The sequence below is a fragment of the Polyodon spathula genome, chromosome 4 (assembly GCF_017654505.1).
Source record: "Polyodon spathula isolate WHYD16114869_AA chromosome 4, ASM1765450v1, whole genome shotgun sequence".
NCBI lineage: Eukaryota > Metazoa > Chordata > Actinopteri > Acipenseriformes > Polyodontidae > Polyodon > Polyodon spathula.
Window position 1 is genome coordinate 55,422,166 of NC_054537.1, and position 17,788 is coordinate 55,439,953.

At 39.4% G+C, this 17,788-nt stretch overlaps 1 protein-coding gene across 2 annotated transcripts; it reads right to left on the reverse strand.

Annotated features, from left to right (window-relative positions):
* Window positions 1-3,620: 3,620 nt before the first annotated feature.
* mettl6 (methyltransferase like 6) lies at window positions 3,621-16,590 on the reverse strand. Of its 2 annotated transcripts, none has more exons than XM_041248103.1 (6): window positions 16,511-16,590; window positions 15,844-16,206; window positions 14,411-14,545; window positions 13,492-13,662; window positions 4,779-4,920; window positions 3,621-4,409 (listed from the first exon to the last, which is right to left on the reverse strand). In XM_041248103.1, exons 2-6 carry the CDS (start codon window positions 16,192-16,194, stop codon window positions 4,261-4,263), a joined length of 948 nt encoding a protein of 315 aa, XP_041104037.1. In that variant the 5' UTR covers window positions 16,195-16,206; window positions 16,511-16,590; the 3' UTR covers window positions 3,621-4,260. The 2 variants fall into 2 exon arrangements, with proteins under 2 accessions (XP_041104037.1, XP_041104036.1); XM_041248102.1 differs by having other exon boundaries at window positions 16,443-16,546.
* Between the last annotated feature and the right edge of the window lie 1,198 nt (window positions 16,591-17,788).

Here is a 17,788-nt window from a genome sequence, read left to right on the forward strand (position 1 = left end):
GCCTTCAAGTCAATCCACAACATCTCGATGGGATTCAAGTCTGGGGACTGATGGTCAATCCATGTGATCTTCCTTTATTTCAGAAATTCCTTTGTAGACTTTGCAGAATGCTTAGGGCCATTATCCAGTTGCAAAATGTATTGATATTATGCAGCATTCATTCATTGAAAAACAAGCCCATACCATCACACAACCTCCACAATGTTTAACACTGGGCATGAACTTTTCTTTAAATTCTTCTCCTCTCTTCCTCCAAACATATTGTTCTTTTCCTTTGTTCTATCTTTAAAAGTTCTATTTTGGATTCTGGTTAAATAAATCATTAGGCTTCTTCAAGTATTCAGTAGAAAACTCCAGTTGCGTATTGTTTTTAACAAAGGCTTGCATCTCGGTTTTTGCCCATGGACATTCATCTTGTTAAGGTATCGCTGAATTTTTGCTCGTGAATTTCTCACCCATCCTTTCTGAATTCTTGTGTCAAATCTTTTTTACTTATCTAATGAAGACTTTTCAGGTTTTTATCACACATTGAAAGTGTTGAGTAGGTTGTGCAAATCAAAAGGATAAAAAAAAAAAACATTTAAATGCATCAAGATTTCAGGTTGTAACACAACAAACTGTGAAAACGTCCAAGGGGGTGAATACTTCCTATAGGCACTGTAATGTAGAATTAAGTGACCCACTAGAACTACAGTGGCTTGCAAAAGTACTGACCCCCCTTGGCATTTTTCCTATTTTGTTGCCTTACAACCTAGAATTAAAATGGATTTTTATTTGGATTTCATGTAATGGACATACATAAAATAGTCCAAATTGGTGAAGTGAAATGAAAAAACTAACTTGTTTCAAAAAATTCTAAAAAATAAATAACGGAAAAGTGGTGAGTGCATATGTATTCACCCTCTTTGCTATTAAGCCTCTAAATAAGATCTGGTGCAACTAGTTACCTTCCGAAGTCACATAATTAGTTAAATAAAGTCCACCTGTGTGCAATCTAAGTGTCACATGATCTCAGTATATATACACCTGTTCTGAAAGGCCCCAGAGTCTGCAACACCACTAAGCAAGGGGCACCACCAAGGAGCTCCAGGGGAGTCCATAGGACCACTTTAAGCCGTACACTCCACAGAGCTGGGCTTTACGGAAGAGTGGCCAGAAAAAAAAGCCATTGCTTAAAGAAAAAGATAAGCAAACACGTTTGGTGTTCGGCAAAAGGCATGTGGGAGACTCCCCAAACATATGGAAGAAGGTACTCTGGTCAGATGAGACTAAAATTGAGCTTTTTGGCCATCAAGGAAAACGCTATGTCTGGCGCAAATCCAACACATCTCATCACCCCGAGAACACCATCCCCACAGTGAAGCAAGGTGGTGGCAGCATCATGCTGTGGGGATGTTTTTCATCAGCAGGGACTGGGAAACTGGTCAAAATTGAAGGAATGATGGATGGCGCTAAATACATGGAAATTCTTGAGGGAAATCTGTTTCAGTCTTCCAGAGATTTGAGACTGGGACGGAGGTTCACCTTCCAGCAGGACAATGACCCTAAGCATACTGCTAAAGCAACACTCCAGTGGTTTAAGGGGAAACATTTAAATGTCTTGGAATGGCCTAGTCAAAGCCCAGACCTCAATCCAATTGAGAATCTGTGGTATGACTTAAAGATTGCTGAACACCAGCGGAACCCATCCAACTTGAAGGAGCTGGAGCAGTTTTGCCTTGAAGAATGGGCAAAAATCCCAGTGGCTAGATGTGCCAAGTTTATATATACATACCCCAAGAGACTTGCAGCTGTAATTGCTGCAAAAGGTGGCTCTACAAAGTATTGACTTTGGGGGGGTGAATACTTATGCATGCTCAAGTTTTCTGTTTTTTTGTCTTATTTCTTGTTTTTGTTTCACAATACAAAATATTTTGCATCTTCAAAAGTGGTAGGCATGTTGTGTAAATCAAATGATACAAACCCCCAAAAAATCCATTTTAGTTCCAGGTTGTAAGGCAACAAAATAGGAAAAATGCCAAGGGGGGTCAATACTTTCGCAAGCCACTGTATATGACGTGTGTGAGTTGTGAACAACTAAGAATCATGGGAAAACACAAGGATGTCCCTGACTGGGTTTGATAGTGTGTGCCTATGCAATAAGGTCATCCCTCAACGCAGTGGATGTATTATCCTATGTGTCAACAAGGCAGTTCCTGGGTAATTCAGGAATAGCAATAAATTGAAGAAAAACTCCACCAGAAACAGCAGCTCCGGTCACAAAAGATTAAGAGAGGAGTACTACTTATTGACATAAGAAACAGACATGTTAAAGTGGCACAGATCATTTCTCTTCAGGCTGGACAACACGCACTTGTTTCCACTCGAACAGCATGTCAGGAGATTCACATTGTGGGCTTCAGTAACAGCACGTTACCATTTGGTCAGTCAGTGTGAACAAACTCTAAATAAAAACAATGGAAAAATCGAAAGCCTCTTTGCTCTACTTAGCTGTCATAAATGATAAGTAAAGGACGTTATGTTTACAACGTCATCACAACCAATGCATATCATTCATTCACTGAACCCCCACTTTTGATGTAATGAACCAAACAAGATTGATTAATGACATTTATCAGGAACTGCATGATCAAACAGCTTGTGTTTAAAAAGGCCTGGAAAAGGTTCCTGTGCAGACTTTATGGATGGAGTTGCTGCTGAAACAAAGTCACTGTGGAGCCTACAACCCTACAGCATATAACTTGCATGTATTATTATACTGTAATTACCACAAAGTTACTACTTCAAGCACATACAGTATTGCCTAACAGTACTGTAGCAAATTAGCCATTACTACATTTGTATTGATCATTCCATAGTTTTGGTGCAATTGCCCACATTTTATTATTTTATTTTTATTAAAGTACCGGTATCTGGTATCAGAACATTGCAGAATTGTTGTTATAGGCCTGGTGTTTCAATTATCAATATTCAAGTGTTCATCCCAATGATCTAGCAGCAATCAGACCTTGTGACCTACAGCAAAGGCTCTAGGATGCTGCAGTTTATCTACAGCAATATATTTCAAATAAGTGCATATCCTAAAAAAATGAAGCCAAGAATCAAAAGATTATTAGCACAAAAAAGGGAACAAGTAATAATATTAAACAAGGCTAATAATCAGATTTCTTACCTATTAAAAAATGTTGCGATTTGAATTGCTGGAAATATTTGGCTGTGACCATGTGTGAAATATAAAACGTATGAAAATGTGTTTGGTACAAAGATATAAAACACTTCATACAGGAAAAACACAGTGTAAAGTAGGGGCTACAGCTCAGCATGCATTATCAAAGAACTACCTCAGGGATGAAGATAAAAGCCAAAAACAGTGAAGAATCCATGCCTGTACAAGAGACAGGGAAACAAACCTATTGTGTTGTTTCTAAAGTTTCAGCGTGAGAACTGTCTGCTCCCACCTTGTGGCAAAAACATAAAATTGCAACATCTAACAGTTATTTCAAGCTTTGATTTCAAACCTTTTTAAATAAAGCACTTTTTTTCAAATCCACAGGCAATCAAATCAAACCAAACCACCAACTGCTTCTTTTAAAATGTATTTTTTAATTCAGATGCTCCCACTTTTATAAAGTAATTAAAAACAAAAGAGTTTGTACATACTGTACATCAAAACACTTTGACAAAAATGAATACAATGATTCCAACATGCATTCTATACAAAAAAGGTCTGATTGCATCTTAGGCACAGTCCCTGTTACCGACTAAAACGCAAGCAGCTTCAAATGTCATTTGAATAGATGTTTACATTTCTGTTTTGCACTCATTCTTGATGCTGTTGCTACAATACTGGATTATTATATTTTTTGTCCCTTGACTTACCAGGTTTGGAGCTTGCATTGAGCTGGGCTGGAGAAAGCGGTTTAATAGAATGTTTACCAAATTCAAAACACACAGGACACAAATGTGTGCATTTGTTTTTATGTGCGACATATCCTTTTGCACCTGGAAAACCAAATTGTTATACAGAAAAAAGTGAAGATAATCTCCACTTCGCCAGCATACAGTTGTACAAGGCATTCATTGGAACCACTTATGAAGCTCACTAATGTGTTAGGTTTTCTAATCTGCAGGAGGAGTACTCTAGAGAGCACTGTTTAGTAGCTGGCTGTGAGTATAAAGAATGACACAACCTAAAATGTGCTGATAAATCAATGTAGGTTATAGCATAACGTAGTTTGTTGATCTTCCATGTTTTATCGCCTATGCACCATTTTTCGGTTTCTTGAATTTGCTTTGAAGAAACACCCTTGGGACACACAGTCCTTCCTTCTTATTAACAGTTTCTCTCCTTACATATTCGTTGACCAATGTTTCATACCCAGCTGAAGTAAAAAGTTGTGCCAAATGTTCTGGAAAATGATAAAAAAAAATAAATAAATAATAAACAGTAATTACATAGTCTGCAGAGTTAAACAAAAAAAATTGTTAACTATTGTTAAAATTGTTAGGTAATGGTGTTTGTTGGTAACATTAATTAATCTTGTGATTATAAGCAAATTTACATTAAGATGTATACAGGTATTTCTAGTTCCCTTGTACAGATATTGCTGTCAGCACCATAATAAATATCACTACCATTTGCATTTGACAAGGTCAGTCCACTGGAAGAGAGATGCTCAAACAACAAAGGCATGTCCAGCAATTTAACATGCTGGCCCAAGCATTCTCAAGAAAATGTATACTTGGTGTGATCGACACATTAATGCTGGGCAACTTACCTTCAGAGAAGAAGAACGACCTTGTGCCGTCTTGTCTTACATAAAAATGATCTCCAAGCTTGTTACCAGATTTAAACCTGAGCATTGCATGATCATACAGACCATAGTCCCTGAACAAGAGACATCCACCTGGCTTTAATACCTAGGCAAGAAAAAAAAAAAATACAAAATGCAGACATCAATTAGTTCAGGAACATTGGTGAGTGACCTGTAACAGTCTCACAGCCAAATGTTTTTACAGCAACATCTCTTTCAATATTTAAAATAAACTCACCGCAATCCCCAGTTGCATCTACTCTCATGTAATGGAAATAATGAAGATCTGGATACATCCAGCGACTGCTGTGAATAGTGCAGCTGGCTACAAGGGAAAGACCTTGTGACATCATGGAGAGACAGCTGACAGGAGGAGAGACCCCACTGGGGGTGGTAAGGGTTAGCTACCCTGGTCGGCAGTATCCGGCTCTATGTTTTGAATGGTAAACAGGATGTTGGAGACACTCACCCAAGGCTTCTGAGAAATTAAAGAGAAAAATACCCCTAGAGTCTGCGAGAGCGGGGGCGGAAGATGACTCAAGGTTGGATAACACGGTTAACGACTTAGGAATGGAAACGGATATGAGAATGGAGAGTACTTCACAAAAGACTAGTTCAAGATCTGCAGTTAGCAAAGACATGGAACTCCAGGTTTGTGTCTGTGGCTGGAGCAAGGTGACAATGGTCAGGGGTTTGAAGATTCATCAAGGGAGAATTAAATGCTTGAGGGAGAAGGGACAAGGGCCTCGCATTGATCAGTACTTCTTACAAAGTCAGTCAAGTAAGTCAAATGAAATCCAGGGACAGGAAGCAAACCACAGTTCGCAGGATATCAGCACCACTGTCATAGATGTGAGGAGGAATTGCGTGGATACAACTAGTGATGAACCTAATGATCCTTGCGAACCCGGTCAGACGAACCAGCGTAAGAGAGAAAAGAACCTCAACGGGCACAAGCCTGGAGTTAAATGGCCAAGAGCTTGTGAGAAAACTGCGTGGGACACAGTAAACATGGATCTCTGTTTTGCTTTGGAAAGGTTAAATGGAACAGTTGAAAAGAAGCTGGATAAATTTGGGGACATCATCTACGCATATGGAAGCGAGAGGTTTGGAATTGAAAAAAGGAAGGAAAAAAGAACAAACTATTCCTGGAAAGTCTATACGGCAGCAGGAGATTGAACGCTTAGTTAGAGAAAGGAGGCAGTTGAGGAAGCAATGGAGAAAAGCAGAACAAAGTCAGAAGGAGGGACTCAATCTGTTACAAAGGGTCATAAAAGATAAGCTTGCAACACTGCGCAGAGCCGAGTGCCTACGGAAATACTACAAAAAGAAAGAGCAGGAGCCTATGTCAATTCCTTCAGATATTCCACCTATCAATCCACCCAAATACCAAATGGAGGACTGTGCACCTAAGTGGAAAGAAGTAGAGCAAGCTGTGAAAAAAGCAAGGGCATCATCATCTCCAGGGCCTAATGGAGTTACATACAGAGTGTACAAGAGTGCTTCTGGAGTTCTACGAATCCTGTGGAAATTGACGAAAGTGGCATGGGAAAAACAGGTTGTACCAAGAGCATGGCGCCGAGCAGGTGGAGTCTTTATACCAACAGAAAAGGATTCTACATGCATCAGTCAGTTTCATCCTATTTCCCTATTAAAACTCAGAAGACAAGATTTTCTTCAGCATTATCGCTCAGAGATTATCAACCTACCTATTAAAAGAACTGCTTCATTGACACTTCAGTATAAAAAGCAGGCATTCCAGGTTTCCCAGGATGCTTAGAACATATCAGCGTAATCTGGCAACAAATTCAATAAACAAAAAAGGAGAGGAAGGAGCTCCATGTGACATTCCTGGATTTGGCTAATGCATATGGTTCGGTGCCACTTATTTGGGCAGCATTTGATTTTTTTCAGCGTACCGATGACAATAACAAATGTAGTGAAAGCCTACTTTGTAGATTTGCAATTTAGTTTTTCAACTTCAGAATTCAGCAGTACATGGCAATGCCTAGAAGTTGAAATAATGGCAGGATGTACCATTTCTCCACTGACTTTTACCATGGCAATAGAAGTAATTATTATGGCATCAAAATGGGTAGTGGGAGGAGAGTGCTTGGGTTCTGGAATGCAACTACCACCAATTCGAGCATACATGGATGACATGACAACAATGACTACAACAATAGCCTGCACTAATAGGTTATTGGGCAAATTAACCAATAACACTGAATGGGCACGAATGCAATTCAAGCCCACTAAATCAAGGAGCATCTCTATAATTAAAGGTAATGTAGTAGATAAAAGGTTCTACATTAATGGTGAGGCAATACCAACAGTGTCTGAGAAGCTAGGGAGATGGTATGATGGTGATCTAAAGGACACAGTTCGCGTGGGAAAAGTTAGACAACAGCAGTGGAAGGGTTGAAGATCATAGACAGCAGCGCTTTACCAGGCAAACTGAAACTCTGGTGCTTTCAGTTTGGTCTACTGCCAATTCTGCTGTGGCCATTGACTGTGTACAAGGTTTCCTTGACAACAGTTGAGAAGCTGGAAGCTTTAATCAGTTCATACGCCAGGAAATGGTTGGGAGTTCCACGCTGCCTCAGCAGAGTGGGACTTTATGGTAAAGGAATACTGCAGCTACCAATCTCTGCTCTAACCGAGGAGTTTAAGTGCGCCAATGTCCAACTGGAAACGACATTAGTAGATTCATGTGACAAATGCGTAAGGGAGGCAGCACCTGTGTTGAAAACTGGAAGAAAATGGACGGCAAAGAAAGCTGTGGAAGATGCTGAGGCTGCCCTTCGAATCGGAGATATTATGGGGCAAGTTCAGCATGGAAAAGGAGGTTTTGGTCTCAGTTCAGCTCCTCCTACATGGCACAAGGCAACCACGGCTCAACGAAGGAAGCTGGTAGTCAATGAGGTGCAAAAGCAGGAGGAGAGGATCAGGTGTGTAAAGGTCACTTCCCAGGCCAAGCAGGGAGAAAGGATGAGATGGGAGAGTGTGGAACAACACAAGATCGGCTGGCAAGACCTATGGACAATGGAACAGAGCAGGATCAGTTTCCTCATCAGATTAGCTTATGATGTTCTCCCATCACCACAGAACCTAAACCTCTGGGTGGGTCCCTCATGTCCTTTGTGTTCATTACCTGCAACATTAAGGCACATTCTGACAGGATGTAAGGTGGGTCTTAGCCAAGGACGGTTTACTTGGTGCCATGACCAGATGCTGCGATGTTTGGCCTTAGCATTGGAAGACAAGCGTAACCTGACCAATAAGTTGCCACCAGTTCCATCAAAGCATTACACACAAGACAATATTCCTCCATCCAGGACAGCAACCACCAAGAAAAGGTGTTAAAATCAAGCCTTGCTCAGGACAACTGGAACCTGCTAGACTGGAAGATGCTGGCAGATGTTGGTCAACGGCTTATTTTTCCACCTGAGATTGCCACCACTTGTCTTGTGGTCTGGATCTGCACACCTTGTTCATCTGGTAGAGTTAACAGTGCCATGGGAAGATGCTGTGGATGAGGCGTATGAGAGGAAGAAACTTCGGTATGCTCAACTAGCTGCTGAAGCGGAACAGCGAGGATGGAGAGTCCGAGTTTAGCCAGTTGAGGTGGGTTGTCGAGGATTTGTGGCACACTCTACAACTCGGTTTCTCAGAGACGTCTGGTTCAGAGGCCAAGAGTTGCATCGCACAGTGAAGAACTTATCTGAAGAAGCAGAAAGAAGCAGCAACTGGCTGTGGTGGAGACGGAAAGATTCTGGATGGGGATCTCAAGCACAATAGAAAGAAAGCAACGCTGATGTACAGGTAAGTAAGCTAAGCTGGGCTGAGTGGGGGATGGAGGGGGGAGGGGGGTGATGCTGGGATGCCAGAGTCACTGTTGAGCCCTCTTGAGGTGTCGTGGGCTAGTCAACTAAATACAGAGGATGGAAGGTGCCCACTTGAAGACCCCAGAGATGTACCCTACTTAGCTCAATCCAGATGGTTGTCATGCTGATGCGCTGGGGAGACCGCACTGGGTTGATCCCCGGAGCCAGCACTGCAGGCGTTGTGTGTGCTGATGCGCTGGGGAAGCAAAATGAGCTGATCCCTGGAGCCAGCACTACACTTCAGCAATCAACACCAGACAGAAGGATATCTACATTATCAGATGGAAAACAAGGCAAATGGATGGAGATGCAGAGGGATCACATTAGTTTACTAATGTGAAAAGCTATGTCTTAGTTGGTGCTTATCTTGGCGACAGCAGAGTTCAAATCAGCATGAAGTTCAACTACTCTCATGTAATGGACATTTTTTTATACAGTGGCTCTCAAAAGTATTCCCCCGCCCCCCCCCCTTGGACTTTTCCACATTTTACTGCATTACAACATGGAATCAAAATGGATTTAATTAGGAGTTTTTGCCCCTAATCATCACAAAAAAGTCCATAATGTCAAAGTGAAAAATGAAATCTACAAATTGTTCTAAATAAATTACAAATATAAAACAGAAAATAATTGATTGCATAAGTATTAACCCCCTTTGCTACACATCTAAATAAGCTCTGGTGCAACCAGTTGTCTTTAGAAGTCACATAAGTAGTTGAATGCAGTCCACCTGACTGCAATTAAGGTGTTTCACATGATTTCAGGTTAAATACACCTGTCTCTGGGAGATCCCACAGTTGGTTAGTATATTTCCTAACAAAAATCACATCATGAAGATGAAGCACGGCTCGCAAAATTTTGGTAATGGTACTTGCCCATCGGGCAGTCCATTGTCGACATTTGATTGTCCAAAAAAATGTGAAGTTGCCCATAATTGACTGTGATTTGTACAAGGTACACTGTACTCAATATAGGTACATTATCTCAGGGTTCATACATTTTTTCAACATCAAAATTCCCTACTTTTTCCAGATTTCCATTTGTTTTTCTGAGACTTGTGTTTTAGTTAGTTTCTACTAGTTTTTTAACAGTTATCCACATAGGCGGGCAGCTGCAGAGCCTTATAGCTTTTTGATCCACAGCAGAAGTTGCTCCTGGTTTTTTAAACGTATTTGTCAGAATCTGGAGGTGCATATCTAGCAAGAGACAATGCAGGTATGCAAAAGAGAAGTAACATACAATCTAAGAAATGTCCAATATTTGAGAACTATGTTGCATTATTTACAAAAAGAATATATAAAGTTGTATACTGCAAGTATACTTGTGACAAAATAGGATAGAATAATGGTACCAATAGTATAGTAAAACCAGACAAATTCTAGCATATGTTTACTTGCAGTATGTTACTTTTTTTGTAAGGGATGATATTGGATTATGATCCAAACTTCTTTATACCCTCTGTTAAATGTTGAACACTATGGGTGGTGAAAAATAACAAAAATGAAATAACAAAATGTGCACACATTATATATTAAAATGTGCAAGCGTCGTGTAGTAAGCATGCAAGTCAAATACTAAATACAGAACACCCTCGCTACAACAACCCTGTTTGGGTCCAAAGCCTTTTTTTTTCTATAGTAAAAGGACAAACCAAAACGAACAATATAAGCTGCTGGAGTAAGTTAAGGAAGTCACCTTGGATAAAGGCATTGGCTAAATTATTAATAATATTAATACTGTTTTATTTTTTTATTTTCTTTATTACAGTATTTCTCACTATCTAGCACTAATAATAGCAATGATATTGCAATCTTGGTTCCTTATTTAAAAAGGAGTGTTGATATAATATTTACATCCTCGCTATATGGCCGTAATTATTTGATAAAAAAAAAAAAAAAAAAACTGAGTATCCGGGAGAGAAGGGCACTAGTCAGGGAGGCCACAAAGAGGCCTATGACAACTCTAAAGCAGTTACAGTCTTCCACGGCTGAGCTGGGAGACACTGTGCATACGGCAACAATAGCCCGGGTGCCTCACAAAACTGGCCTTCATGGGAGAGTGGCAAAAAGAAAGCCATTGTTGAAAAAAAACTCACATCAAATCTTGGCTAGAGTTTGCCATAAGCATATGGGAGACTCTGAGACCAACTGGAAGAAGATTCTATGGTCTGATGAGACGTAAATAGAGCGTAAGCCTAACACCTGCACATCATCCTGAGAACACCATCCCTACCGTGAAGCATGGTGTTGGCAGCATCATGCTATGGGGATGCTTCTCTGCGTCAGGGCCTGGAAAGCTTGTGAAGATAGAGGGCAAAATGGATGCAGCAAAGTACAGAGAAATCCTGGAGGAAAACCTGCTGAAGTCTGCAAGAGACCTGGGACTTGGGAGAAGATTCATCTTCCAGCAGGACAATGACCCCAAACATACAGCCAAAGCCACATTAGAATGGCTTAAAAACAAAAAGTTCAATGTCCTGGAGTGGCCAGTCAAAGCTCGGACCTCAATCCAATTGAGAATATGTGGAAAGAGTTGAAAATTCCTGTTCACCAAACGTCCCCATCCAACTTGACGGAGCTTGAACAATTTTGCAAAGAAGAATGGACAAAAATTGCAGTGTCCAGATGTGCAAAGCAGGTAGAGACTTATCCAAATAGACTCAGGGGGAGAATACTTATGCAATCAATTATTTTCTGTTTTGTACTTCTAATTAATTTAGAACAATTTGTAGATTTAATTTTTCACTTTGACATTATGGACTTTGTGTTGATTAGGGGCAAAAACTCCTAATTAAATCCATTTTGATTCCATGTTGTAATACAATAAAATGTGGAAAGTCCAAGGGGTGTGAATACTTTTGAGAGCCACTGTAGTGCCTATAGAAAGTCTACAACCCCTTTCAAACTGTTCACCTTTTGTTGCCTTATAGCTTGGAATTAAAATAGCTTTTTTTGTTTGTCATTTATCTACACATTCTACCCCACAACTTCCAAGTGAAAAAAATACTCTAGTAATGTGTAGAAAATGAATTAAAAATAAAAACTGAAAAAGCTTGGTTGGGTAAGTGTCCACCCCCCTTGTAACAGCAATCCTAAATTAGCTGACGTGGAACCAATCACCTTCAAAATCACACACCAAGTTAAGTGGCCTCCACCTGTGTTAAATGGTAGTGATCCACGTGATTTCAGGATAAAATCAGCAGTTTCTGTAGGTTCCCTCTGCTGGGTAGTGCATTTCAAAGCAAAGACTCAACCATGAGCACCAAGGCGCTTTCAAAAGAACTCTGGGACAAAGTTATTGAAAGACTCAGATCAGGGGATGGGTACAAAAAAAATATCAAAGGCCTTGAATATCCCTTAGAGCACGGTCAAGACGATTAATAAGCAGTGGAAGGTGTATGGCACCAGCAAGACCCGCCTAGATCAGGCCGTCCCTCCAAACTGGATGACCGAGCAAAAAGGAGACTGATCAGAGAGGCTACCAAGAGGCCAATGGCACCTTTGCAAGAGCTACAGGCTTTTATGGCCAAGACTGGTCAAATTATGCATGTGACAACAATATCCCAAGCACTCCACAAATCTGGCCTGTATGGTAGGCTGGCAAGAAGGAAGCCATTACTCAAGAAAGCCCACCTTGAATCCCATTTGAAGTATGTAAAAAAACACACAGGAGATTCTGTAGCCATCTGGCAAAAAGTTTTGTGGTCTGATGAAACTAAAATGGAACTTTTTGGCCTAAATACTTGGCGCAAACCCAACATAGCACATCACCCAAAGAACACCATCCCTACTGTGAAGCATGGTGGTGGCAGTATCATGTTATGGGGGTGTTTCAAACCGGCAGGGACTGGGGCACCTATAAGGATAGAAGGGAAAATGAATGGCGCAAAGTACAGAGAAGTCCTTGAGGAAAACCTGCTGCCCTCTGCAAGAAAGCTGAAACTGGGACAGAAGTTCACCTTTCAGCATGACAACTACCCAAAGCACACAGCCAAAGCTACATTGGCGTGGCTAAGGAACAAAAAGGTAAATATCCTTGAGTGACCCAGTCAGAGCCCCGGATTTAGCCCCCCTAAATCCAGTCAAACATTTGTGGCATGACTTGAAGATTGCTGTCCATCAACCCTACCCAAGGGACTTGACAGAGCTTGAACAGTTTTGTAAAGAAGAATGGTCAAATACAGCCAAATCTAGGTGTGCAAAGTTGGTAGAGACCTATCCCAACTGACTCACAGCTATAACTGCTGCCAAGTGTTAACTCAAAGGGGTGGAGACTTATCCAATTATGATCTATCAGTTTTGTATTTAACATTTTTTTTCTCAATAAAAACTTTTTTTACCCTTAACAGTGTGGAGTATGGTGTGTAGATAAGTGGGAGAAAAAAAAATCCTCATTTAAAGGCATGAAACTCTGAGGCACTGACACAACAAAATGTGAAAAAGGTTCAAGGGGGTGTAGACATTCTATAGGCACTGTACTTTACTATTCAACACGTGTTAAGGTAATAAGAAATTTGGACAACACATAGACACAAACAAAACTTAGAATAAGGTGGCTATGATTTGCAACATGGCAACGATGATATTTAGCTGGCACATGGGCCTTGGTCAGCTTTATGTCAATAAAACCTCACAAAACATACACAAAAACTGAATTGCTACTACAATGCTCCCTTCACTATCTGACTTACAATTTGAATAAATCTTGAAATATTGAAAACAGTCCATTAGTGAAGTGCCAGTAAATTGTTAAATTCTAATTGCAAAATATCGAGGGAGCGTTGCACTTACTTTATAAATGTTTTCCACTGCCAGGTGCATTTTGTCTGGGTGTATGGCAGAAAGCACAAATATGAGAGTTGCAACATCAACAGAGTCAGGTGGGATAGTCTGCAACAGGTCATCTTTGGTCAGGTCACACTGGAAAGTCTTGCATCTTTCAGCACTATACAGAGGATTTTCCTACAAAAGAAAACAATAAAAGACACACTGTAGTCAAAAATGACATTTTGTCTTCAGGAAAATTGTAGAAAACAGTGAGAACAAATAAGAAAAAGAAAGCTAAGTACAACAGCTTTACATATTCTAATAATTCCATCTAATACAGAAATGAAAAAATAAATCATGTTTTTTACAAAAAGATGCTGGTTATGTCATCAGTCTCAGCAAAACTAGGTGCTCTACATCTTTGTCACATGGTTCGCTGTGAAACTGAAGGAAAACAAATTCTCAGACATGTATGACATTGACCTAAACTTTACTGTAACAGGGTCAGCCCACTGCACTTCTGACCTCCCAACCGTACAGCTATAACAGTGTGTGTTGTACTGTTTAAAATAACTCTACGTAAAGCCAGAGGCGTCTTATGTCTCAGGTATTTGCATTTGATTTTAAATAGTACTGTGTACACTCCTAGTTATAAGTAAGAATGGCTAGAGTATGAGTGTTTGCATAGGAACAGAATGTCAGTTAAGTACAACCGCTGACCGTCTAAATTCAATTCTGCAAGAAATATTTTTATAATGCAGAATGTCCAGAACAGGACATATTGTAGTTACAGTAATACTATGCTACAAGAAACAAAGTTAAGATTGACATATTTTTAGACAAAGTGTCTTTTAAAGAATTGGTTAACTGCACTGCAACACAAGTTAAATTGAATTTAAAAACATGGTTGGACAAAGACCTGCTTTGTGTGTCTGTTAATTACCTTCACATACTCCACTGCCCTAGGTGAGAAGTCACAGGCGTACACAAATATATTCAAGTCTTCTTCCAGTAGAGGGAACACACAGTTACCCACCCCACACCCTGCTTCCAGCAGGACCAGCTTCTGAGCCTCAGTCTGCAAAAAGAGGGTGAAACACAAAATATAGGGCAAATTGGTTTCCATAGCATAATTAATGTTGCATCATTTAATTTTTGTTGTGTTGGATTTTCACTCATATCAAGCACTTTATTTCTATAAAATAAACATGTTATTTCGACAAATCAAATGCATAAATTATTTATACATAGCTACTTTATATATGTATTATTTTCTATCAATTTATATGGTTGATTTGTAGGCCAGTTGGTCATTTATGAACAACTTTGTTTTCTTTTCTTTACCATAGTTCTGCAGTTATGAGTTTGATCTAGTAGCACCTGTGGTCTTACTGACACTTTCCCACAATGCTTTCCAAGCTTGTTGTTACTCACTTCTTGTGGAAGCCACCAAAAGCCCATTCACTGAGCAGTCCCATTTTAATACTTCAAAACTGTACTTCACCCCATAATATATGTCCTATCAAGTCTGGTTATGTGTATCAGTGGAAGAATTTCTGCCCATGTTATTTTTTTGGGAGAGCTCTACAGCAGTGGTTCCAACCCTAGTCCTGGAGACCACCTGTGTCTGCTGGTTTTCATTCCAGCCAAGTTATCAATTACTTAATTGAACTGTTCATCCACTTAAAACCTTTTTTTAATTGTCTGCAATTGTAAACAGCTGGAGATTTCAAGTTAATTATAAAATTGTACACTTAACTTGAAATCTGCAACTTTTTAGGAGTCAAGAACAATTAAAAGGGCCTGATTGAGCACATTATTAGTTCAATCAAGGGTTTAATTAAGTAATTGACAACTCAGTTGGAATAAAAACCAGAAGAGACAGTGGATCCCTAGGACCAGGACTGGGGAACCCTGCTCTACAGTATACCCTATATACCCCCATTTTCATCAAAGCCTAGGTTAGGGCTTCTCAAACTCACTCCTGGGGACCCCCTGTGGCTGCTGGTCTTCATTTCAACTGAGCTCTCAATTACTTAACTAGACCTTTAATTGAACAGATAATTTGCTTAAACAGATCTTTTTACTTGTTTTCAGCTCTCGAACTGTTGCATATTTCAAGTTAACTATAATATTTTAAAAGTAACTTGAACTGCAACTATTAAGAGCTGAAAACAAGTACAAATGTCTAATTAAGCAAATTATCAGTTCAATTAAAGGTCTAGTTCAGCTAATTGAGAGCTTGGTTGGAATGAAAAGCAGCAGCCACAGGCGGTCCCAGGACCGAGTTTGAGTAGCCCTAGCCTAGATGCTGTGCGTCTCATTGAAAGATTTTACAAAGCATGACACCAAACTTGTTTCTGTAATTTACTGTACCTGTCGGCACCCTCTGAGTTCCTCAAACTCCCTTGTCGTCCAGTGCCTGTCTTTAAAAAAGTTTGTGCTGTTCCTTTTATAAAACAAGTCCCAGTTCTTCTGTGCATCATTCTCTAGCTTCTGTTGCTTGAAATCCGATAGGACAGTGGTATCCTTTTCAAGTTTTGCCCCTTCCTCAGGTGTGAGAGTCCTGACATGGTGTCCCTTCTTTTGGAAGAGGGCTTCAGAGAATGATGGAGTCACTGTAGGCAGGACGCTGGCAGAGCAGCATGTGACTGTCCCACTGGATAAAAGTGTATCACCTTCAGAATTTGAACTGTTCAAATCCCCAACCTCTTTTGTATCTCCCATTATTGTTCAAGTCTAGAAATGCAAAAATCGTAGATAATGAAGTTTACAGTAAAAAAAAAAACAACAATAATAATAATAATAATTCTCCTTTTAATTATTATTATTAAGTAAAATTAGTGAGATCAATATAGTGATTATCTTGTACCATGCTGAAGCAGAAACGTAAAATAAATACGGTGACAGTAGACTATAGGGAAAATAAATCTATGATACTTTAACGCTATACTACTGATGATGAGTTTACGTACCATGGAAATTTAGCATGCTGTCTCAACTCGGAAACCATCACTAATTTGAGCCTAAACTCGCTACTTACTCTCTTCCGCTGTAAACTAAGGGATAGTAAAAAGATACGACAATAATCCCATGATTCAATACGTAGAACACTACAGGCGCCATTATTGGAGCCCACTCAAGGGTGGCGGGAAATACAAAGCACTGGACAGGCAGCAGAAGAACAAAAGTATAACAGATAAGTGTAGGAAGATTACATCTGTTGAGAGCAACAGCAGGTACCAAATGCGGAGCAGATCAAAAGAGTATTTTAATGATATATAAAGGTACAATAAGAAGTATAATAGATTATAGAGGCAGCAAATAAGTGTCAATTAAAGAGTTTTGACACATTTCAGGCACATGCATTAATTCACCAATTGAGGCTTTGCAAGTAATGACAGGACAGATGCCACTAAGATTAAGGAGACAATTACTTCATATAAGGTATTGGAATAAGGTTCAGTCTTTCAGTGAAGTACATCCAGTGAAGTGGAGTATTGGGAAACATTGGTATCATGAATATAAAAAGGGAAAATGGGAAAAAGCTGGTTGCATTCCACATGACAAATTAGGCAAAAGAGATTAAGATTGAGGAAATAAAAATAATGGAAAATAGAGATAACATATTGATGCCAAAATGGATGTTTAAGAAACCAAGACTGTAAACTGTTAACCACAATAACTAGCAAGAAAGGAAATACAATGGAAACTAAGATACAAGGACAGGAATATGTTAAAAATAAGGAATAGATGTTATTACAGATGTACACAGATGGACCAAAAGCCTAAAACTAGGAAAACAGGATATACTTATTATATTTTAAAAAATTGAAATATGTAAAAGGGGAAGATTATCAAGTAATTGATCAGTATTTACTGCAGAGTTTATGGCAATTCTTATGGCCATAGACAAAATAGAGGAATTTAAAGAAAAGAACATTGTGATTTTTTTTACAGCTTGATACATCTAGAATCGGAAACAGGAGATAGAATAGACATCATAAATGAAATTATTCAGAAGTTACATACTAGTGGTACAAATGGTAACAAAATATTCTGATAGCCTGGATTCCAAGTCATTCGAGTATCTTAGGAAATTAAATTGTGGATTTTGAAGCAAAGGAATTCTAAATAAAGAAATTGACATAATAATACGTTGGAGTTCTGCAGAGGTGAATGCTGTGGCTAAAGCAAACATAATGAGTACGGCAAGAGCAATGGGAAAACAGTGGAAAGGGAAGATTTTATTATAAAATCAGTCATAAGTAGGGAAATATCAACATATGGAGAAGGGGAAAAACAGGGAGGAAGCAACTAA